Here is a 22,666-nt window from a genome sequence, read left to right as displayed (position 1 = left end):
ACGCCGAAACCCGCCTTCCAGAAGCGCTTGATACATCCGCCCAGCATCTATCCAAGCAGCACAACATCAAGCAATTCTCCCACCAAAAACGAAATCGTCTCGACCTAACACCCAAAACCCAAAACCCTCCTCCCACCCCTCAACCCCTCGTCTCAAACCCCTCAAACAACCTCTCCGTCTCGCCCAAACACCCCTCCAGGACATACCCCTGCTCCCTCATCCGCGACTGAATCCCCTCGACCAACTTCCCGCTCATGCCCTGCAAATACCAACTGACGCCCTCCAGCCTCCGGACCAAATAACACCAATGCGCATACACAATCAACGCCGCCGGGTCCTCCGCTTGGAGGAGCAGGAGATACGTCTCCGACACGAGCCGCGGCCACGCCTGGCTGTGCATCCAGAGGGTGTGTTCGTCGATGGGGGTTTCCGGGTGCGAGGGCAGGCCACCCGCGTAGCAGAAGGAGAGCGAGGCGATGGCCGAGTCGAGGGCCTGCGTGTCGGTCGTGGGACGCCGGACGGAGTCTGCTGCGGCGACGCAAGCCGCCAGTCGTGGATCGAGACTGCCTTCGCCAGGACTCCCCGACGAAATCGGCGAGGGATACGCAAACGCATTCAGAATCTCTGCGGGAAGGCGGAACGGCGTGTCCCACCCAAAAGCTCCCTGTGCGCTCACTTGGATCTCGACGCTTCCTCGCACCAGCAAGAGGAATTCGAGGGGACCTACCGAGGAGCGATTGAAGAACTCCTGCGGCGACGGCGAGTCGTACGGATGGGAATGTTCCTCGAGCCAATCGTCCGCCACGACGCCCGCGCCAAACGCAAGCCCCAGCAAGCGTCCGCTCGACGCGAACGTCTCCGCGTTGGACGCCGTGATGCCTTCCTCGAGGGCCTTGCGGAACCCCGCGAGCCCGTGCGAGTGGTGCGTCAACGCGGCGTTGTGGTACGCGCGGATCTGGGATTTCGGGGCGTGGTTCTTGATTCCGAGGTAGGCGCAGTGGACGGCGGTCATGGCGAGGAGAGAGCGCATGAGGAATTCGCTTTCGAGTGCGAGGCCGGTGACGGTGTTGGTCCAGTAGGCGCCGTCTTCTTTTGCGCCCCGGGAGATGGTCGCGCCCGTGCGGATGTGCCAGTAGTGGAGCAGGGTGAGGTCTTGGAGTTGTAAGGCTGGGCCTAAGCCATCCCCCGAGACGCTCCCTCTCCTCTCCTGTCCGTTCCCATTCCCCTCATGGACATCCCCCTTCTGCTCCACCCGTTCGCCAACAGCCCCATAAAACCTCTCCGCGGTATCATTCCTCGCTCCCAACGCCGGCCTCCTCACACCCCCACCCACAACTCCCTTCCCATCCCCCTCCCCATCCCCTTCCACCTTAACAACCCCCCTCTCAACCTCAAAATACCTCGTCTTACTCCCACGAAAAAACGTCTGCAGCCTTGCCCGTCTTGCCTTAACCTCACTAACATGATGCCGATCATGCACCTCCCTCCAATGCGCCGCCATGCGCTTCTCCGCCATACACGCATGTCCACACCCTGCCCCACCACCACCCTCCCCATCAACAAACTCACAAACCCACCCCTCCCCCACAGGTAGTCCCTCCACCGCGGCCTCATCCACGCTGGGCACAGGGACATCCTCGGGCTCCGCGAGGTCCAGCTGCTCGAGCGTCTTGGTCAGTTTCTTGCGATTGCCGCGGTAGAAGCCATGCCGCAGGAGATGCGACGACAGCGCCGACGGCTGGATGGCGAAGTGACAGTCTTTACATATCAGAACCCTGTACGTGGGGAGATAAGTAAGAAGATCCTCGACGTGAGGGGCGGTGGTACTGCTGCTGTTATTGTGGAGTGACTTTTTGCTGATGGATGAAGAAGATTCCATCTTTCTTGGGGGCCCGGTTGGTTGGTGGTGTTGCAGCAGAACGCTTACATGTCGTTCCGGTATTATGTGTTGCTTGCTTGCCTTGCCTGCCCGGATGTTCTGTCCGCCCAGATGCCGCGGGATTCTGCCCTGTCTGCACGAAAGAGGTGCGGGATCGACCAGGTACACATGCTCGATCTGGTGGGAACCTTGCAAAGGTTTGTTAGTAAGCTCAGCCACTCGCCACGCCGGGTGGTATACTAATCTGATTGTCGAAACCAGGGTACGGACGACAAGATATATGATAAGATAGATTGGTGGCGAGGCACCTAGAAGTAGTAAACGTATTCAATGCCTCTCTTATGGACGTTACGATTTGTCGTCCACCAGTACTGACGACTCTAGAAGCCGTGAAAAAGTTTCTCCAATCCGCATCCTGCCCCAACGCCAACGCTTGCTATTCGGAATGACTTCCCGGATCGGAAATGCCCAAACAAACGCCATATCCAAATGCTCAAACCCCTCGCTATGCTTGCAATCCAGTGCGCATGTTCTCGACGGTCTTGACGCCCACGCCCTTCAGCTTGCCCAATTGTCCCAACGATGTGACACTATCATCGAGATCGCAGAGGCAGTTCACAATGGCTTCAGCCTTCTTCGCACCAACACCTTTGAGCAACTTGATCTTGCTGACATCCTTGGTGTTGATGATGTCGAGCAGCTGCTTCGTTCGCGGAGTCTGATTGAGTAAAGAGTTCGCCAACTCATCTTCCGAGTCTTCCTCGGGTGTCGGCGAGTGTTTTACGGCCGGTTGAATGGGCGCCATGCGGTTGTTCAGTTGTGGTCGTCGTATCTTGGTTCGTGGTCTGTAGATGAAGCTGTCCTCGTCGTCATGATTCGGGCCGTCATCGTGCTCTTCGTGGTAGTCGTCGTCCTCGTCGGTCTTCAATTTCCGACGAACTGCAGGCTTCTCAACTGGAACAGGTTCCGGCTCTGGCTCATCCTGTATCTCAGCCGCCGCATGTTTCTCTGCCTTCTTCACATTGATCTTCTCCTGCAGAGCAGCCATCTTGCGGACAAGCTTCTGATTGTCACTGAAGAAAGGCAGTGCCAACTGATACATCTTCAATGCGCTCACGTCTTCGCCACGGACCTGGTGCTGTTTCGCCATGAGCAGGTACTGTAGACCTTCTGCTCGTTCAGTCTCTTGCCCCTCAACACGCTTCTCCAATGCATCCAGCCTCTTCTGCACTTCGTCGGAGATGACATCTCCTGACGAGACAGTGCTCTGGTCAACACGACCAGCCAGTGCCTCAGTCACTTTTCGCTCGATCAATGCTTCAATTGCATCTTTCGACATCCCAGCCTCAGCAGCGTTCGGCTTTGATGCCTTCGTCGGTCTCCCAAGGCCCTCATTGCTTGCGATTCTCTTAGGCGACTTTATTTGCGAAGTCAGCGCTCGCGATTGGGCTGTGTTGGCGAGAGAGGTTGGCTTTTGGGTAGTCTTCGGCTTGTCAGAGTAGACAGAGAATTGCTTCGCTGGTTTGGGCACATTGCCAACTTCCTTCAGATGACTGTTCTGCGACAAGAGCTTAGGCCGCAGTGGTTGTCGGTTCATAGCCGGTGCATCAGGCTTGCCCTCGAGCTTGTTCTTGCCAGGAAGAGGATCTCGGAAAAATGGTTGATTCTCAATCTCGTTGACTTCGATCTTCTTCGTGCGGTTCGCAAAGTTCAGACTGCTGAGCGTATCCAGATGGTAACTTCGCACAGGTGCGAGATTCAAGATCATAACGCAGTGTCCATTGTTCTGACCAAGCGCGAGGATTCGCGTCATCTTCGACTCTCGATATGGTATCCGACTTTGCTTCTTGGATATGGCCTCCACGCATGACGCAAGAACGAAAAGAGATTTGTTGATGCTCGCACTTTCCACAAGGCGCTCCTTGTTGTTGTCTGTTCGACGATTGTCCTCTGATCCCGCAAGATCGATTGCTGAAGCCGTGCTGAACTGTACTTCTTCGCCCGTGGTTTGCGTGACCTTGACACAAAGTACAGCATGTGATCGAGAAGAGTGCGCATTCAGCTTAGTAGCAGATGTCGATCTGTTCAGGTTCGCCTGGTCGTATAGCTGCTCAAACTCTTTCAATGTCGTGCAGGGCCGCTCGGTGAGGCCAACAACAACCGCTTTTCCACTCTGATTGTCCCTGATCGGCAAGCCTGCTGGTGTTCGCTTCTCGGGTGGCTCAAACAGATCGAACACTCGGTCGTTGTAAATCTCGTAGTAGCTCATCGCGACTTCGACCTGCGTCGCGTTGGCAGTATCCTTCTCGACCTTCCGCGCTCGTCGGTATATGCTCGATAGTAGTCTGGGAATAACGCCTCGATCTGCCAAACTCTTCCCTCCCCTCATCGTATGTGTCTTTCCCGTGCCCGTCACTCCGTACGCGAAAAGGGTGACATCGCAGCCCTTGAACAGATGCTTGACCGTAGGCGAGACCTCGTTCTCGAACATATCCTGCTGCGTGGCCGCCTCATCATACACGCTGCTGAACTGAAACGAGTACAATTCGGCCTCGTTCTTCGGATTCGGGATCCTCACCACCGTCTTGTTATCCGCGGCCTCGACAATCTTGTCCTTGTCCAGCTCGTTCTTCAACAGTGGCCGGATACGGGCGACCACGCGGACACTCATGTCGGCGGCGGCGGCGGGGGTGTTTGGTAGGATGCCGGGGCGGAAAGATGCTGGCTGGGCGCGTCTTCACACGACGGCGAGGTGGAAGTCAGTGCTGGCCCGCAGCGCAATGGCCATGTCGATAAGTAAAGCGAAATGACATTGAGGGCACGGGGCACGCGCGCTAGAGGTATTAGGTGTTCGTTTACAGCGGGTAGCGCCGGGCAACCGATCCACGACTTCACGTGCTCTTCTTGAACATCTCACGAACTATCCCTCTCTATACAACACCCACGACATCAATACATTCACAATATACCTCCAATTCACCATCGAAATGCACATGAACCCCCATCAAAACCATCGAACCTCAATCTCCCACCTTTCTCACCAAAATCACACCCGAAACACAGCGTCCCTCCTCCCAACCAATCACAACCCCCATCCGCACTTCGAACCTCACGTCCTGAAAACAGCCGCCGAGTCGACGCAACAGAACGACCTCTCGACGCGCTGGGCATTCCCAGACCTCGCACAGTCCCGCAGATGCCACTTCCACAGTTCAACGACCAGACTTAGACCACGCGAACGACCAAGACAGGTAGGACATGGACGTCTTAGACACGCACGCGCACGAGGGGACGTGTGTGCGACGGTGAGGATATCTTCTTCCTTTGCCTACCCTCGTTCTGTTCTTCCATTCTTGTGTCTATCTCCTTCCCTTTGTGTCACTCACTTGTTCTTGTCTGCATACATACGCGCTGAAGCTGGTCTTCGGGTCTCTTCGATCGTTATCTTAGTAATACATCTTTCCTATCTATTCTTTGCATATCATTTAAGAGAAAAGATCGCGGAGCCATGCTATCAACTCTAGAGATCCTACTTCTCCTCTGCGCCGGCACCGAAGCCAGTCCGCTCGCTCCACGATATCCCAATGCGACATTCAGCACCTCGAGTTCGGGTTCGTCTTTGACTTCTCTCCAAGAAAGTTCGTCGTTGGCGGATGGGCATGGAACAGGGAGCACTTTCGGGAGGACGTCCCTTAGCGAAACGACCGCCAGCTCTTCGCCAAATGCATATGGAACCAGCTCGACGTCCGACTCAACATCTCTCAGCAAAGCAGCAGCAGTCCCGTACGGCACAGGAAATTCGCCATCGTCATCACCACCATCAAGCACTTCTCCAACCTCAGCTACAGCCATAACATCCTACCCCCCTCAACCCCACCCCAGCACAACCATATCCGACTCATCAACAACCTACGCCGCCGCCCTCTCGCCCTCAGCCTTCGGCCTAGGAATCCTCGCCTCCCCCGCAGACACCGAATCCCTCCCGTCGACCTCATCGAAAACATCCACGCGAACATCGATAGATTTCATGTACGAACCTTCAACATCAAGCGAAGCGCAAAGTAGCTCGGCCACCGAATCTGCAGCGAGTTCACAGACGACTACCTCCTCAACCTCACTCGTCTTCTCGTTCGCGCCGACGTCTTCGGGCGCCGGGGTGTCTTACCAGAACGTGTCGTCCTCGCCGTCGACTAGTGCGTCGAGCACGACTATCATGACGCTGTTCACGACCGTACAGCCGAAGAAGCATGGGACGAGTGAAGGAGGCTCGACGTCAGCGGACAGCCAGAGTGTCGCGGCGTATTCGAAGAGTGCGAGTAGTACGACGATTTTGACGTTGTTCACGACGGTTGGCAATCCTTCTGGCCAGAGTCCGGGTGCTTCAAGCCAAGTCGCGGTATCACAGTCGACTCTTTCTTCTTCTTCACCTGCGATGTACGGGACGATACCGTTGACGTACTCGACGGATGCAAGCTCCGCTAGTAGCTCAGCTGTCGAGACGTCTTCCAGTCAGCCCGTTGCCACTACGGATACCAGTGCTGCAGAATCGACCTCATACCCTGCGGTCTACGGCACCATCCCCCTGACCTACTCTGTTGAAGCCAGTACGTCGAGCAGCTCAGCCCCCACAGCATCCTCAGCCGAGTTTTCACCAGACTCAAGTCATTCCGAATCGGCCAGCCACCAGAGCAGTGCATCGGAAACCAGCTCCCCGAGTTCTGAGTCTGCTGTACCTCCCTCATACAGCACCGCACCAAGCGATTCCTCGCCAACCACAACAACAGCGTCTTCCACAACGTCCCAATCCGCATCGCAAAGCCCCTTCGCCTATCCACTACCAAGTACCGAGGCCACAGCAACCGCCGATCCAATCGAGCCATCAACATCCTCACAAACCCCATCGACAACCCAATCCCTACCAGCAATCGTAGAGCCCTCCTCACAGCCACAGAGCTCCAGCTCCTCAGCCACTTCAACCTCCAGCAGCGCCGGAGGAGGCATCACGATCGTCCCTGTGAATCCAAACCTCATGACTGTAACAGTCACGGTCACCGACGCCGGGAAGACGACCACGATAGCCCAGCAGACCGTCACCGTTTCAGGCTGACATGGCGGTTGAGACTCGGAATTTTCTTTTCTGCGGGGAGGAGGGACGAGGGAAGTCGGTCAAGAGCTTGGTCGCAAGGGTCGATAGGATCGTGTATAGAAGCAGGATTGTAATGGCAGATTCTCGAGTTTCCATTGGGGCGCATTTCCGTAGTGTCGAAGGGCAGCGCAGTCTCTCCCGTGTACGGCACGATGTATGCTGCTTGTCGAGGGTTGGAATGTTGAGTGGAGTAGAGCAAAAGAACGAAGAAGTGAAGTCGCACAACCACAACCACAACCACCACAAGTGGAGCCATGCATCCCTAGCCCGGCATCCCTGTCCACACGTGTCGGCTCTACATGAACCGAAAACACCACACAACGACGACAACAAGAACAAAATCATACTCACCCTCACCCTCACCCTCACCCAAACCCAACATTGTTGTGGGAGGTCCAGTCAGTCAGCCAGGTGACGGGCCAAAACGGTAGGACTTTGGCCTTTTTCTCTCTTTTGAGGAAGATCAAGGCTCTGTGGAAGTTGGGGTCCGCTGCAATAAATGTCACGACAATGGGAGGAGTTCTGGATCGAAGTAGATATACTCATTCCACTCGCTCGCTCACACAAACAAGGTATCTAATTACAATGCAAGAGAGAGCCGCATGCTCTCTTGGAGAAGCTTCTATGTAATACGCTCAATTCACCCTTTTTGGGTAGGTAGATAGGTCGCACCGCTTTCCCAAAAGCTTTCCCATTTTTCTCTGGCAATCCACGCATCACAGACATCGGAAAGGACTGTCCACTAGTCACACTTTCGCATCTCGCCCAACAACAAACACCCAGAAACGCCATTTTTGGCCCCCATCCAAAATCTTCTTCTTGATGAATGTCGAATCGAAAAGTCAGGGTATCTCGCAAAAAGGGTGTCTCTACTACTGGTTCTGGGCGGTCAGAGCATCGCCATGGGCGTTTTGCCCGCGGGTCGGGGCCCTAGGACGGCCGTTAGCCGTACCCGGTCGGCTCGTGACAGTGCTGCGGCGCGAACCATTGGTAGCTGCTGTTGAGCTCGAGTCGGAGATGTGTGCGTTGAAGTGGCTGGCGAGTTCGGAGATTTCGCGCTCGATTTTGAGGTGCTGTAAGGAAGGCGCGTGGTTAGTGGTTGTGATCGAAGGCGGTCCGTCGATGGGGATGTTCTTACCTCAGTGAATGGATCGTACATGCGAGTACGGATGTAGTCGTCGAGCTCTTCATCAGAGATGTTGCGGAGGGCGAGCTCACGGTCCATGTGGTCCTTCTGTGCGGCGCGGATCACACCACGGGTGACGATGACGGAGACTTCGCGGATGCGGCGAATATCAGGGTAGAGCCAGTTGTCAGAAACTTCCTGGGGCAACAGCGAGGTTGAGAGAGCTTCAGCGGAGGCGTAGATCATGTTTTGTGTGACGTTGACGGACTTGGAGAGAATAGCTCCCAAGCCGATACCTGGGAACACGTACCTAAAAGTGAAATTATTAGCAGACTGTCCATATTTCGTATTTGCATTCACTTACATGTTGTTGCCCTGGCCAGGGACGAGGTCCTTGCCCTTCCAGTGGAGGGTTGGGAAAGGAGATCCAGAAGCGAACAAGCACTTGCCATTGGTGTACTTGATGGCCTCCTCGAATGTGCACTCTGACTTGCTGGATGGGTTGGACAGCGGGAAGATTACTGGCTTGTCGTTCAGCTCGGCCATGCGTCCCAGAATCTTTGGTGTGAAGGCCCCACCAATGGTGGATAGACCCATCAGGATGGTTGGCTTGACGTATTCGACGACCTCCTCCAAGGTCTTGTACTGTTCGCCATTGTTGTCGTCACGGGCGAAGTACACCTTGTGCTCGGCCAGCTTGCCTGGGCGGTCGAGGGTGACCATACCTTGGGAGTCGACGAGCCAGAAACGCTTCTTGGCTTCTTCCTCGGTCAGACCCTCCTTGATGAAGAACTCGGTAAGCTGCTTGGCAACACCGACACCAGCGGATCCAGCACCCAAGAAGACAGCTCGCTGGTCCTTTGGAGCGACCCCAGATTGCTTGACAGCATTAATGAAGCCACCGAGAATGACAGCACCAGTACCCTGGATGTCGTCGTTGAACATGGTGTAGGTGTCCTGGTAGCGTTCGAGCGATGGGAAAGGGTTCTTGAAGTCCTCATATTGGATGACAATGCTTGGCCACCTCTCGGTAAGAGCGGCCATCATCTCATCAAGGAACTCCTTCTCCTCCTCAGGAGTGACCTTTGGTCGCCTGCTTCCCAGGTACAGTGGGTCATTCCTGAATTCCTCGTTGCTCGTGCCAAGATCTACGCAAAGTGGGAGGGTCCTCATGGGGTGAATACCAGCACATGCGGTGTACAGGGAAAGCTTTCCAACGGGGATACCCATGCCGTTGATACCAAGATCTCCAAGACCAAGGATACGAGAGCCGTCTGTGACGACGGTGATCTCGACATCATGTGGCCAGTTTTGGATGACAGAATGAAGGTTGCCCTTGTCTTGATCGAATGAGAGGTAGAGACCTGCAGTGAAGCTTAGCAGAGCAATTCGACATGTGCATCCATGCCAACTCACCCTCTGGCTGGGTGTATAGCTCAGACCATCTCTGGCAAGCTTCTCCAACAGTTGGTGTGTAGATCAAAGGAGTGAGCTCCTATTCGATTGTCAGCTTGTGGGCTTCCTCATCTTTCTGAGATGTCCAACCTTGATGTTGTCCGACAGCAGTCGGTAAAAGAGGTGGACGTTGGTATTCCTCAAGACGGACAGGTATTGGTACTTCTCAATGTCGGTCTTCCTCGAGTTCAAGATTGCCATGCCTGACTAGTCAGTATTGTCCAATGTCTCGATAGAGTCATTCTCACATCTCTTGCTCTGGTTCTCGAAGGTGTCGACGCCAGGGGGGATCAGGCCGTAGGTTCTGAGGTATTTGCGGGTCTCAATGGGGTTCGAGGTATCATAGTCCACACTGTATAAGACGGACTTCTTAGATCGTTGTATTGAATGAATCTTGCAAGCTTTGGCTATGAACCTACGGAGCCGGGACATGATGCCTCTCGGGGAGGTGGTGGTGGACTGCAGCTTTGGTGATGTTGGCATGCGGCGCATGGCCACTTTTTGAGGCCTCTCTGCTGTGAGCCATTGCGGTCTGTTTGGTGGCGGTGGTGGTGAAGGTTCGGCGTGGTGTGACGGAATCCGTGATCGCTTTCCGTGCTCTGGACTGACGACACACAGGTACGCAGGTACGCAAAGAGGTGGCAGCAGGACCGGAGGAGATGTAAGAAGAGCAGCAGGGCAAAGTAATCAGGGGAGAGGTGCGCGTTAACCGCATGGCAGTGAATGGGAGAAACCGGGTCCGCTCGGGCTGAAATAGCTCTGGCGGTTGGCAGATCAGCAGGTGTGCGAAGGTGCAACAGGAGGCGTCTTTGAACAGAGCAAATGCCGTCGTTGCCGACGCGATGACCACTCCGGTGGAAAGTAATGGCTGCAATCTAGGGACGAGACCCGCGCACGCCAAACGATAAGATGGTGGGGATGGGGAGGGTCCAAGTCTGGGGTGGATTGCGTGTGATAGGATTATTGAGAGCAACAAACGACGCCCTGAGGAGACCCGACCGCTCCTTCGCTAATATAGAAACACGGTGCGAGGCCGAGATGACCCGTTCCCTGCAGTTGGTATGGGCAACAACCGCCATGTCTCGCGGTGGAGTGCGGTGTGTCGACAGCTGCAGCAAGACTCACAGCGGAGGTGAGCAGCTGCTGAACTTTTTTGAGAGCTCCCTCCTCAAAATATTCGTCGGAATCGCTCCCGGGCGCTAGCGCAGCGGCGGCTAGACACGATGCGGTATATTAGGCGAGGCAGCTCTCCAGGAACACGAAAATGACCCTGTCGGCATCCTGCGCCGATGCATGGGCATGCGGTCGGTGAACGGGGAAGGCTGCGGCCACGGCGACGGTGAGACCTCGAGACGGGAGGGACAAGTGGTTGAACGCCAACGGCTGGGGCGATGAGATTGCTGCACAACGTGCGGGCTAAGCAATACCAAGACCTTCTGGTCACGTTGTCTGCGCGTGCAAAGTCTTGGGACGCGGAGTGAATGAAAACGAGAGCGAGGGAGCTGGGGTTGGTGCCTCAGGCTAGCAATATCAGATTCAGATCCATGTACGTCACTCTCACGTCTGCTTGGAGAGAGCTCCGAAAGCTCTACAGCAAGGCCAACTTCTGCGCGTCTGGTTTACGTGAGAAAAGCAGCGACCGCTGGTCATTGGCCACTACTGCTGCTAGAGGATGAGCACACGACCGCTTGCCATTCCTGTAAGAGCTGCAGTGGACATGACCGCGTGGTGACATACGCCCGCTGCTTAGCAGTAGCAGGGCTTCTGTCTGTTCACTCTCTGCGTTCATTCACCCACCAACTTGACCCATCATGTCATCCTGTTTCGGCTTCCGCAAGAAGGCCTCAGCGTCAGACCGAGAACCTCTCCTCCCCCAATATGAAGACGACACGGAATTGCAGCGAAAGCTGCACCAAAAGCTCCACACGTATCAGATGTTCCGCGCGTTCTCGAAAGGATTCATGCCCAGTACCGAACAGATCATTATCAATCTGCGCACAATACTCGCGAGCGATGTTCTGAACGCCGATAATGAAGACTTGTCAAACAGCGGCCGAAGACTGGTCAAGTTGACAAGGCAATGGCTCCAGCAGTTCATGGATCTTGTACAGCACAAGAACGACAGAGATCAAATTCAAGACATTGTTTGGTTCTTGAGCAAGAGCAGAATATCAGTTGATGTGGAGGACATTGCTGAGCAGGCAAAGAAGAGCAAGGCACGAGCGGATACCGCCGCTGCATACGAGAGCTTCAAGACAGTCGGATCTCTCCTTCTCACCAACTCAGACTTCCGCGTGTTCGTGAGTGATCTTAACGTCATTGGTAGAGAGGTGTTCAGAGACTCTGCCTTTGCCTTGTCCAGTGCTGCGGAGGACGCGGCCAAGAAAGTTGAGCCGTCATCAGAGGAGCAACAGCAGGTGTCTAAGCCTGGAGCTGAATCTGATGAGCCAGCACCTACGGCCCAAGAATTGGGGCAAGATGTTGGCGATGTCAGCAAAGTCGTGGCCAATGGTACAGCACAGGTGGCGAAGACGGCAGCAGGAAGCACCGCCGACAGGCTGTCTGGAGATGAGGGCCAGACGTTGGTCAACCGCCTGAAACAGGCAGTCCTGAAGCTTCGCAAACGGAATGACTATTCTGATTCGGTGTCGACGCTTTCTTTGCTGCTCAAACGCTATGCTGTGGCGTACTCCAGAGTTCTCGAGGACGTGGATAATGTCGCCCAGCGCGATGTGCGCGAAAACGAAGCCATGGATCGTGCGATGCACAACATATGGATCTTCGTCACCAGCTTTGGCGACAAGAAAGAATGGGAGAAGCTCGAGCAGCAGTTCAAACAGATCATGAGCCACAAAGACAGCGACCCACAGTTCGAGAAAATGATGACAGAGACAGGCAATTCGCTCCAGAAGCTCCTCACAGATCCAAGCTTCCTCGACAACGCACAAGAGAAGTTCAAGGAATTGAGGGCCAAGAGCCAGAAGACTGCTTCGGGTAGCAATCTGAATAAGGAACTTGAAGCGCTGCTCAAACAGGTTGAGGTGACTCTCAGCAGAGTTCTGCAGGATGAAGACATTCACAACCTGATTGCGACCACGCTCAAGATCTTCAAGATCCTCTCGCCGCTCGACCAAGCCACTAATCCAGAGCTTCTCCAGGACTCGATCAACGTATTTGTGCCGCTGCTCATTGCGGCCATTCAGTACATCCCCATCCCACGACTGGAGGTCAGCACGCCTGAGGTCGACCTGCTTCTGGAGAATTTGATCGTCGAGCCTGGAAAGACCGTCAACCAAACATCATTCCTCCCATATCGACTGAAGGTGGAGACCTACAACGACCTGGAGATTCGAAAGGCTAAGTTCAAGACTACCACCGCGACCACCAATCTCATGACCATCAAGCTGGATGGGATGTCTTTGAAGGCTGAGGAGATCGGCTTCTGGCTGCGAGCGCACAAGGGCATTTTGCGTCTCGCCGACGAAGGCATCGGCAGCTTCGAACTGGACGAAAAGGGCATCGACATCCACGTCGACGTCGAGATCTGCCGCGAAAGAATGGAACAGATCCTGACCCTCAAAGCTGTGAGAGTGCACATCCACAAACTCAACTACAAATTCCGCAAGACCAAGTTCAGCTGGTTGACCTGGCTCTTCAAGCCCCTCCTCCGCCCAATCCTGCGCAAGACGATGGAACAGCAACTCGCATCCGCCCTGGCAGACTTCTTCCACGCTGCCAACCGCGAGCTCGTTTACGCAAGGGAGCGCCTACGAGCCACTCGTATTGCAGACCCCAACGACCTTCTCACGTTCTTCAAGGCCGTCGCCGCTCGACTTACACCTGCCGAAGACCCAGACCTCTATACCCTTGTTGGCGTTGCTCAGCCTGGCAAAGGTGTCTTCAAGAATGTCTACGCTCCTGGCAGTATCGTCAAGGTGTGGAACGAGGAGGCTACGCGTGCTGGTGAACGAGTGGAGGACTTTGATGCTGGAGGGTGGAGGAATGAGATTTTCGATACGCATGTTCGCGCGATGACGTGAGTGTAGGTAGGGGTGGTGAGGGAAAAGGGTGACATTGGTTTTAAATTGTATGAAAGGCGGGACATTCAAAATGGAAAACGGAACAGTGTAAATGGAACGGCTGTAAGATGATACGAAGTAATGCAAATTAATGTGGACGGCAGTACTACAATATGAAAAGCTGAATCATTCGCCTCCAGGACATTCATCTTACCATTGACACATTCTACTGTCCGCTCCCACAGCGAATACCTTTACCACTAGGCTGTTCGTTGAGTGATGAAGAGGACTTGGAGATTTTAAACCCAAGCCGCCAACCACGCAGCCTGCGCATATCCACACCCCCTTGACCCCCAAAACCCAACCTTTCACGCACTCGCCGCAACAGCCTTCCCCCCCCCCTCCCCCCCCTCCCCCATCTTCTCCCTCAACTCCTCCTGCTTCGCCCTCAAAGCCCCAAAATTCCTCTCCATCGCCCTCCTCGTAAACTCCGCCCCCGTCACCTCCGGATACTTCCCCCGCGGCCCCTGAATCACACAATCCACACACGGCTGATTAAAAAACGCAATCGAATACCTCGGGCCCCAGTAATCCCGCTCGAAATCCGTGGGCGCCTTCACGCGGTGGAAGGTGGATTTGAACCGGTCGTCGGACCAGCTCATCAACAGGTCGCCGATGTTGCAGACGATGTCTCCCGGGGCGAAGTCGACTTTCGTCCATGTGTCGCCCATGCCGAAGGACGTGACGGCTTCGCGGCCTGGGCAGATTTCGAGGCCGGATTCGCCCGGGCGTTGGAAGAGGAGTGTCAGGAGGTCCCAGTCGGCGTGGGCGCCGGCGCGGTAGAAGTTTTCTTGGGGAGGCACGGTTTTGTCGACGGCGAAGTAGTGTAGCAGGCGCAGCACGGATTGGCAGTCGGGGCGAGAGGTGTCGTGGGCGCGGATGAAGTGGTCGTCTGGGAAGCCTAGGCCGCGGGCGAAGCAGAGCATAAGTTTCTCTGAGACGGATTGGGCTTTGGCCATGAAGGCTTGGGCGGAGGGTTTGAAGTCTGGGAGGGCGGAGGGGGAGATCCACTTGTCGGTCATGTTCTGGCCAAATTGGAGCTGGTAGGATTCTTTTTGGTCGGCGACGCCAGTCGAGGGCCGGATTTGGCCTTTCTTCTCCCAGCCGACGTTGTTGTGGGTGAAGGGGACGGTGCCTTTTACGTCGTCTGGAAGGGCGAAGAAGGACTCTGAGGTGGCGAAGATGGCGTCGATTTCCGGGATGCTGATTTCGGTGTCGGTGAGGGAGAAGAAGCCATCTGTCTCTGCGGCGTGGACGAGTTGGGAGGTTATCTCGTCGATGCGGTTGTCGAACTCGGCGAGAGAGATTCGAGGGATGCTTCGGTCGGTGTACTTCGTTGCGCCCATTTTGGTGGATGAGTTGACGACTTGATGTCTAGTCGATCCGGTGGTGTCGTGCAGGGTAGACTTCGAGTTCTATATATCCAATCCACATACAACCTCGCGATTAGCGCGAAGCCGAGAGGACGGTCCTCGCCCAGCTATATCGACACCGAACAAGAGCTCCTCGAGGTCCAGCTGCGGTCAGCTCCGATAGGGAAGATAAGTGGTGTCAAACCTCGCCTTCGGCCAACTCGGCCGCCAGACTCGCGCGACCAATGTATCGATTCGTACTTCATTCGTACTTGGAGAGAGAGCGATACCTGCCGTTCGTACACGACATATACACATACTGACCTTGTTACGCTCAAAGTGGGATGCCTATCCCCAATAATTCCGAGCTATCTGAACGTTCTATTATACGATTAGCAGCTTGGTCACTGTATAATCCAGAGGGATAACAATGCGATGCGTTCCACTTTGAGCCAGACGACGAGGAAAGTGTCTTCAGGTGAGTAAAGTACGTTTAGCGAATTGACTTGGAGCTGTGCTGAGGAATGTGCGGGATCTTTCTGGTCAGCTACCGTCTGGGACTCGAGTCTACCGTATATCTCGCCTCTATACGTGCTCTGTGATGGTTTCCATTGCAGACTGAGGACTGGACTGATCATCGAATATTTATTAGGTCCAATGTGATGTTGTTGACAGAGTACATGTAGTGGTATTCGAGAGGCCGAGTCTCGCCCTGGGACGTGCGCTGTGGCCTGTGCTGCAGACCAGCAAATCCGCTCCAGGCAGTGTCAGCCACACTTCCTTCGTTTCTTCACACATCAGGCATCTCAGCTAGAAAACACCAATCGTGAACAAAGAGTGACACAGTGCCTAATTCCGGTGAGACTACAGACTCACCAATGCGGGTGACTGTGCGAAGATATAAGAACAGCTTCCACCAGCCTTTGAGATAGGGAAGTACTCCTCCGAATACCTCTTTTCTTGTTCTCTTCCAGCTCATCTTACCCACGATCGCTACAATGGTCTCACTAAAGCGCAATAACGCCACAGAGGATACAGCCAGAGCTCGTCAGCGTATCAAGCCAACAGCCGTCACCATGACTCCTCTCCGGGTCTCCAATGTCAAGAGTGGCGAGACTGTCCACCAGCAATGCCTGCTTATCAAAGGCGAATGCCCGACTTTCGACAATTCCGACGACGACTATATCTCAGTCAAGACGTCCGACAGCATGAAGGTTGCTGAGTCCTCGAACAACTGGCCAGTCTATCGAGGCGCGTGGAAGGCGCTTGTGCTGCTCGCTCCTGGCAACAACACCATCACCCTCTCTCTACACCATGCAGGCGGTGCACAGTCGACATCTTCACTGCTGCTGGTCTATCAGCCTCTCCTCCAGATCCCGCCACTCCATCTTGCCATCATGGTGGCCAAGGACTCGCCGCTGGTCATCGACTGCCCACCATCCAAGTATGGAGCCATCTCCTCCGCGCACAACAGCCTCGAGTCTGTGATTGCGAAGTTTCGTATGACGGCCTACATGTGGCAGGCTCTCACCGCTGAGGACATGCAGCAGAAAGAACTCGGTCGTCGCACGTTTAGGTTCGAGGAAGAATGGACGGCAGACACGACCTCATTCCAGACCTTCAGAGCCAATGCAGAAGGCGCCACCATCATGAAGTCACTGCCAAAGCTCCACATTGTCCGAACTGAGAAGACAGTAGCCGAGCTTCGCGATGCCAACGTCGCCCAGCAGAACCCTCATGCAAGGAGACCGAACGAACTGCATGAGATCTTCACCAGAGCTCTCAAAGCATACGGCGGTCCATTCGAGTCTGGCTGCAGACCTGTAGTTGCAGGCCTCATCCTCGACTCATGCTACTCTCTCGATCGGAACATGATACTGGGCCACGCTGCACTTGGCTGTCACCAGCGTAACGCCCTGTCTCTTGGGATGTTCGGCAGTCATCTCACTTACTCGTGGCCACGTTCTATGGAAGAAGTATCGTCTTGCCTCCTCGATGCTACACCTCCAGGAGAGACCGTCGGGAACGACAATGGCGAGTGCGTTTCGATGGCTCGAGCTTGTTTCATAGGCCAAGGAGCTTTCCTGCATGAGGTGGGACATGCATTCGGCGCAGATCACACCGAAGGCATCATGAAGCGTGGCTACAGCAAGGGCTGGGGGACGCAATTTCTGGATCATGAGTCTCTCGCCATATCAAGCAAGGACCACATGCAAGATGATGAAGCCAAGTGGGCCCTTCAAGACGTCCTGCGGTTCAAGACTCTGCCTCATTTCCGCATCCCAGGCGATGAGCCAATCACCAAGGACTTCGTCAACGCAGAGATTCAGGTCAAGGTGGACATCGACGGCGAAGGCGAGGAATGGCTTTGCATCACAAGCAAAGCCGGACTTGTAGATGTCAAAATCCAGAATGGGTCACATAACATCAGCAGCAACTACTCATCGCCTGGATACAAGTACACAGTCTGCGACTTCCGCACCCGCGAGCTTTCCGACTTCGAGCGTAGCACTCCACTCGAAGTTTCCGTCCTAGCACAGAACGGCAAGGAGAGGATCATCAAGAATGCCTGGAGCTTCTTCAAAGACAGGACCTTCATCCGCATCCCAGGCAGCGATGTCCGGCTACAAAAGACTTCAGTCAAATCTTCCAGACTTGAGGAAGACGATGATGAAGACAACTACATCCCATGGACCGCCCTCCTCAACAAAGCCAACCCCAACGGCAACCACATCCGTGCATCCGCCATCGACCTCCGCGTCGGCTGCACCTTCGACGGGGCAGTGGTCTACTACGTCGACGGCACCTACGCGCACTGTGGACCAACCCGCGAGCACGGTCAAGAGCACCACTTTGGCGGCCACGCATCCGAGCAACACGATCTTCCGGCCAACGCCAAGATCGTCAAAGTCGAAGTGAACAAGTCCGGCGGCTGGAGTCAGGGCAGTCTCGACGGAATTCGCATCACGTTGGACGATGGTGTTCAGTGGGGAGAGATCAACTCTCAGTACAGCGATGTGAATGATATTCATGTGTTTGAGCCGGATGATGGCGAGGTGGTTGTTGGGTTCTTTGGGAAGCATGAGAAGAATGGTTTCACGGAGGAGTTTGGTATCATTACGGCACCCAAGGATTTCGTGATCCCGACGGCGGCGTATGAGTTGCCGGAGTTGAAGAACAATCTTGTGCAGGTAAGACATCGTTCATGATCAAGCAGGTTCTCAAACTGACTTGGTTTAGTAGACGGCTCGACCGAGACCTGCAGCAGATGAAGACGATATGAGCGAGGACATTGAGAACACTGATGGAGAGGACGACGATGAGATGAACTCCCAGGATACGATGTGAACAAACAGGACAAAGGTCGTGTACTTCGTTGTTCTATGCAAAATTACTGTAGTATACCCTAGAACCGAACCGAACACACTGAATAGAATGCGTATGATTCAACGCAAAACAAACAAGATCCAGACCCACGTTTTCCAACATCAATCAAATCTGAACAAGCCTCTGTCGGAGCTTGGGATTCCAAGGATAGCCAGACGAGTGTACTTCATAGCGGGGAAGCCCTCTTCGTAATGAAGGCGGTCGCACTCCCAGGTGATGTTGTTGTAGGCGTTCATGACGCAGCCGACGGTGTTGAAGATGAAGAAGAGCAAGAAGACGAGCCAGTAAGCCAAGTCGTCGCGGCTTTTCCGCTGGACGTACGCCACGATGAAGGTGACCAGGGCGGGGATGGCGGTGGGCTGGATCAAACCACGTTAGCGATTCGCCACACAAAATAAAAACATCGAAAGCTGAGAGAATACTCACCAACATCAACCGCTGCAACCTGACGCTCAAATAAAGGTACTGCTTCCGATCCTTCAAATTCGCCTCGTCGCGCACCCAGCTCGCCCGCTGAATCATCTGCGTCGCCGTCTGCAGCCACGCCGTCGCCCACAGCACCAACCACGGCGTCACAGTCCCAATAAACGCGCCAGAAGACGTCCCCAGGAAACTCCCTGTCACGCACGCCGCGATCTCGAAGCACCAGGACGGGATCGTGAAGGCGTAGAACAGAGCGCATTCGGCGCGGCGGCCCAGACCCCAGTGTTTGACGGGCGTATAGGCTTGGTGGGCGGCGTGCTGTTCGGCGGTCTCGCCCGGGGCGGGGCCCGCGTGGTCGTGTGCGTGGTCGTGCTCGTGCTCGTGGTCGGCCATGGTGTGGGTGGGGGGTGGTGTTGTTGATGGGGAGGGAGGAGAGGGAAGAGGTGAGGTCGAAGCGGTTCCGGCCGGGTGGTTCGCTTCACTCCTCTCACGGACGCGCCTGGTCTGCCGCGGGCACGCTTCGGCCGCTTCAGTCCGGGTCGCTAGATTGCTTGTGGTAGTCGTCGACGAGGTGTAGCTTTGTCACTGCAGTTTGCTTAGGTGATGCTTGGTGAGGTCCCATCCATCATCCTTCCTCGCTCGGATGTGCGGAGCGCGTTGATCGCGCTAGACGGCCCGAGCCTGTAGTTTAATTCGAGAGCTCATTTCGAACTTGCGGGGTGACCCAGCCTTTTGGATCAACACCTACATGTTACATTCCATATCCATTCTCACGGGCTCGACGTGAAGTGACGGCGGCACATGCAAGATGGGGCAGTCTTCCTCGCAGCTCCAGGAGCCAACGCAGACGCAGCTTCCTTCTGATGTCGAAGACGCGCTTGTGATGGAGAGGCCTGGCACGGCGGGGACGACAGGTAGCCAGGCTCTTGCGCGTGACTTGGAGAAGTCGATAATGGACAGCTCGCAGGACGTGGAGAGACAGACAGCGAAGAAGAGGAGAAAGAAGAAGCGCCAATCAGCAGACGAAGACTCGTTCATACCAAACTCACAACAAACCACTTCGCCCACGACGAACTCGTCCCCACTCGTCCAGAGCATCGAAGCAGCGCGACGCAAGAACCCCAACTCCAAGAAATGGAACGACAACGACGACCCTCTCGAGATCGCACGCCGCGACCTGCAGAAATGGCTCAAGCGGAAGCAGATGCAGGAAGCCGTGCTGGAGAACCGAGCGAGATGGGTGCAGATGCCGAACAACAAGTGGGGCATCAAGTTCTATAAGCCTGGTGAGGCTCCTGAGAAGGAGTTGACAGAGGTGGAGGCGGCGAGGCTGCGTCTTGTTAAGGGGGAGATGGAGAGGTATCGGCAGAGTTTGGAGGCTTCGCAGCAGGCGGAGGGGAAGAAGGAGCAGGGGATGCAGACGGACGAGAAGCAAGGCGAAGACGCTGACAACGCCAAACCTGCACGACAGAAGAGGAAGAAGAGTGAGGCGAGCGAAAAGGGGGCAGCTGACGAAGTACAACAAGCACCCGGGCGGGCCGCTAACGTGGAGGATGCATCGATTCCAGCGAGAGCTGCAGCTGAGAATGAAGAACCTACAGAAAGCAAACGAGCGAAGAAGCGTAAGAGGAGGTCTGGGGAGGAGGTACCGGTGTCCCAGTCAGAACCAGCGCTAGAGGCCCAAGAGCCGCGACGCAAGAAGAAGAAGCAGAAGACTCAGGATGAGCCAGAGCAGGTGTCTGAACCCAGACGTCCCATGCAGGAGTCTGCTCGGAATGCAGAGCTACTCCAGAAGGGTTTGCAAGCGAATGCCGAGAATGTCGCTGCTTGGCTGGCAAGTCAGGACGATCCAGAAGCACCTCCAGAGAGCAATGCTGTGGATGCAGTGGAAGGAGCGAGCGGAGACGTGAAGCCAAACAAGAGGAAGCGAGTGTCTCGGTATGTCGAGGACGACGAAGAAGACTACGACCCATCGAAGGAAACCACCGAGTCGATTGCTCCAACAACTACTGCTCCAACTACCAGCGCACCAAAGGCCAGTGGCAAATCAAAATCGTCTGGTGCATTCACAGCAGAGGAGAAAGTCATATGTGATCTAGTCTTCGGCCAGGTACGTGGGCTCGTAAGTCGTGAAAGTGGCGGCTCTTGGATACAATGACACTGACTGCTTCTAGGTCCAACAAAAACTGGGTTTAAGTGATGCCGAACTCAAGGCTCAGATCCAGCAATGGCGCACTGCGGGCATCTTCAAAGCTGAGCTCGAGGAAGCCCTACCAAACCGATCAAAGGCCCAGATTCGCAAGTTCGCTCAGCGCAGATACCATCCTTACGAGCGTGGAGCTTGGACGGCAGACCAAGACGAGGCATTGAGAGACGCCCATGCCAGATGGCCTGGTCAATGGACCAAGATCCGTGACCTCGTCGATCGTAGTGCTGGAGACTGCAAAGATCGTTGGGTCAAGCACATCCAATTTGGCGACGACAAGGCTACTGGGCCTTGGTCACAAAAGGAGGAGATCAAGTTGCTTGAAGCAGTCGAAGAGTGTATAGAGACCATCAAGAAGGAACGTTCCAAAGACCGCGCAATGCTCAAGGATCGAGAGCGTCTGGAATCGATGATCAACTGGCAGACTGTGTCCGACAAAGTGGCAGGTGGACGAAGCTCGAAGAGATGTCGCGAGAAGTTCGAGAAGTTGAAGGCTCGTGAACAAAAAGGAGAGCCCGTTGTGGCTGCAGAACAAGAGTCGACCTCGGCATCAGCGAATGATGCAGCTAAAGAGGCGTCCAAGGAGAAGGGAGCAAAGAAACTGCTCGAGGGCTTCGAAATCGGGGACTACTACGATGTCTTCGCTGAAGTCCACACGGCCTTCAAGGACCACTCTGCACACTTCCACGACGAGAGGAACGTTCTCTGGTCGATCGTCGCCCAGAAGAATCAAGCCTCACGATTCAACACCACATGGCTTGGAGGAGCATTGCGCAGAGTCGCCGTCGAGACTGCATTGAAAGATTGGCCGATCAATTCTAAGAAGATCAAACGCAAGATCGAGCAGGCTGAGACGATCCCAGCGAAGGCGTTGCAGCTCGCCAAGCTTGTTGAAAAGCGATGTGCAGATGACACGGCTTCTCTGCCGAGGACGTTCAAGCCCGAGCTCATCGGCAAGACCGCCGCCGAAATCGTCATGTTGAAGATGGCGAGTAAGAAGCAGCAGTCGAAGAAAGAGGACTTGTCGAAGGAAATTGTGTCTGACTCAGAGGCTGAGGAGGATGGGGATGTCCTCCAGGAGTCCAAGGCCACAGTGAATAACCCCTAGTCAAGGTCCAAGACTAAGAAAGAGCCTTCAGCTTCTGCTTCTGACGGTGGAGAGGAAGAGGAGCAGGAGCAGGAAGTTCCCGAGACCTCTGAGGACGAGCTCATCTCCCCTGAAAACGACATCAGACGTGACCCCTCGCCAACTCGCGAAAACGAACAAGATGAAGACGAAGCTGCACCGGAGAGTGATGGCTCTGTTTACGAAGAGAAGGAAGACCATGAAGAAGACGAAGACGACGCTTCCGATAATGACGCCGCACAAGTCGTGCCTGAACCCCAAGCCGAAGAACCCGAACCCAAGCGCTTCCGTCGCCCTCGTGTCCCCAAGCGCGAAGACGACATACCCGTATCCTCGATCAACAGCCGGGTCGGCATGGACAGCACGCAGGCCAGTCCTAGCCTTAGTCCGGAGGCGTTCCTGCAGCGATGCCGCACCGCTGGAAAGAGGCAGCATGAAGAGTACGTTGCGACGACGTCCGGTGGTAGTAAGCGGAGGAGATGATCAT

At 55.0% G+C, this 22,666-nt stretch overlaps 9 protein-coding genes across 9 annotated transcripts; 4 read left to right on the top strand and 5 right to left on the bottom strand.

Annotated features, from left to right (window-relative positions):
• Window positions 1-139: 139 nt before the first annotated feature.
• Window positions 140-1,879, bottom strand: M409DRAFT_15896 (uncharacterized protein; the record flags this gene model as incomplete). Its single annotated transcript, XM_033803391.1, has 1 exon — window positions 140-1,879. One exon carries the CDS (start codon window positions 1,877-1,879, stop codon window positions 140-142), a length of 1,740 nt encoding a protein of 579 aa, XP_033674507.1.
• A 505-nt stretch (window positions 1,880-2,384) lies between these two features.
• On the bottom strand, window positions 2,385-4,550 carry M409DRAFT_61951 (uncharacterized protein; the record flags this gene model as incomplete). The annotated part of the gene is made up of 1 exon (XM_033814955.1): window positions 2,385-4,550. One exon carries the CDS (start codon window positions 4,548-4,550, stop codon window positions 2,385-2,387), a length of 2,166 nt encoding a protein of 721 aa, XP_033674506.1.
• Window positions 4,551-4,866: 316 nt separating this feature from the next.
• On the top strand, window positions 4,867-6,986 carry M409DRAFT_48567 (uncharacterized protein; the record flags this gene model as incomplete). Its single annotated transcript, XM_033810976.1, has 2 exons — window positions 4,867-5,130; window positions 5,370-6,986. The coding sequence occupies 2 exons, from the start codon at window positions 4,867-4,869 to the stop codon at window positions 6,984-6,986; spliced, it is 1,881 nt and encodes a 626-aa protein (XP_033674505.1).
• A 911-nt stretch (window positions 6,987-7,897) lies between these two features.
• Window positions 7,898-10,132, bottom strand: M409DRAFT_61950 (uncharacterized protein; the record flags this gene model as incomplete). Its single annotated transcript, XM_033814954.1, has 7 exons — window positions 7,898-8,098; window positions 8,164-8,461; window positions 8,516-9,515; window positions 9,568-9,646; window positions 9,697-9,809; window positions 9,855-9,958; window positions 10,026-10,132. The coding sequence occupies 7 exons, from the start codon at window positions 10,130-10,132 to the stop codon at window positions 7,898-7,900; spliced, it is 1,902 nt and encodes a 633-aa protein (XP_033674504.1).
• A 1,285-nt stretch (window positions 10,133-11,417) lies between these two features.
• On the top strand, window positions 11,418-13,646 carry M409DRAFT_15892 (uncharacterized protein; the record flags this gene model as incomplete). The annotated part of the gene is made up of 1 exon (XM_033803390.1): window positions 11,418-13,646. One exon carries the CDS (start codon window positions 11,418-11,420, stop codon window positions 13,644-13,646), a length of 2,229 nt encoding a protein of 742 aa, XP_033674503.1.
• A 347-nt stretch (window positions 13,647-13,993) lies between these two features.
• Window positions 13,994-15,031, bottom strand: M409DRAFT_48564 (uncharacterized protein; the record flags this gene model as incomplete). The annotated part of the gene is made up of 1 exon (XM_033810975.1): window positions 13,994-15,031. One exon carries the CDS (start codon window positions 15,029-15,031, stop codon window positions 13,994-13,996), a length of 1,038 nt encoding a protein of 345 aa, XP_033674502.1.
• A 1,004-nt stretch (window positions 15,032-16,035) lies between these two features.
• On the top strand, window positions 16,036-18,385 carry M409DRAFT_15890 (uncharacterized protein; the record flags this gene model as incomplete). The annotated part of the gene is made up of 2 exons (XM_033803389.1): window positions 16,036-18,228; window positions 18,281-18,385. 2 exons carry the CDS (start codon window positions 16,036-16,038, stop codon window positions 18,383-18,385), a joined length of 2,298 nt encoding a protein of 765 aa, XP_033674501.1.
• Window positions 18,386-18,525: 140 nt separating this feature from the next.
• M409DRAFT_15889 (uncharacterized protein) lies at window positions 18,526-19,240 on the bottom strand (the record flags this gene model as incomplete). The annotated part of the gene is made up of 2 exons (XM_033803388.1): window positions 18,526-18,783; window positions 18,851-19,240. The coding sequence occupies 2 exons, from the start codon at window positions 19,238-19,240 to the stop codon at window positions 18,526-18,528; spliced, it is 648 nt and encodes a 215-aa protein (XP_033674500.1).
• A 559-nt stretch (window positions 19,241-19,799) lies between these two features.
• Window positions 19,800-22,662, top strand: M409DRAFT_15888 (uncharacterized protein; the record flags this gene model as incomplete). Its single annotated transcript, XM_033803387.1, has 3 exons — window positions 19,800-20,957; window positions 21,022-22,146; window positions 22,216-22,662. 3 exons carry the CDS (start codon window positions 19,800-19,802, stop codon window positions 22,660-22,662), a joined length of 2,730 nt encoding a protein of 909 aa, XP_033674499.1.
• Window positions 22,663-22,666: the final 4 nt, after the last annotated feature.

The sequence above is a fragment of the Zasmidium cellare genome, assembly GCF_010093935.1.
Source record: "Zasmidium cellare ATCC 36951 unplaced genomic scaffold M409scaffold_1, whole genome shotgun sequence".
In the NCBI taxonomy this organism is placed as follows: domain Eukaryota; kingdom Fungi; phylum Ascomycota; class Dothideomycetes; order Mycosphaerellales; family Mycosphaerellaceae; genus Zasmidium; species Zasmidium cellare.
This window is presented reverse-complemented; position numbering and strand designations above follow the sequence as displayed.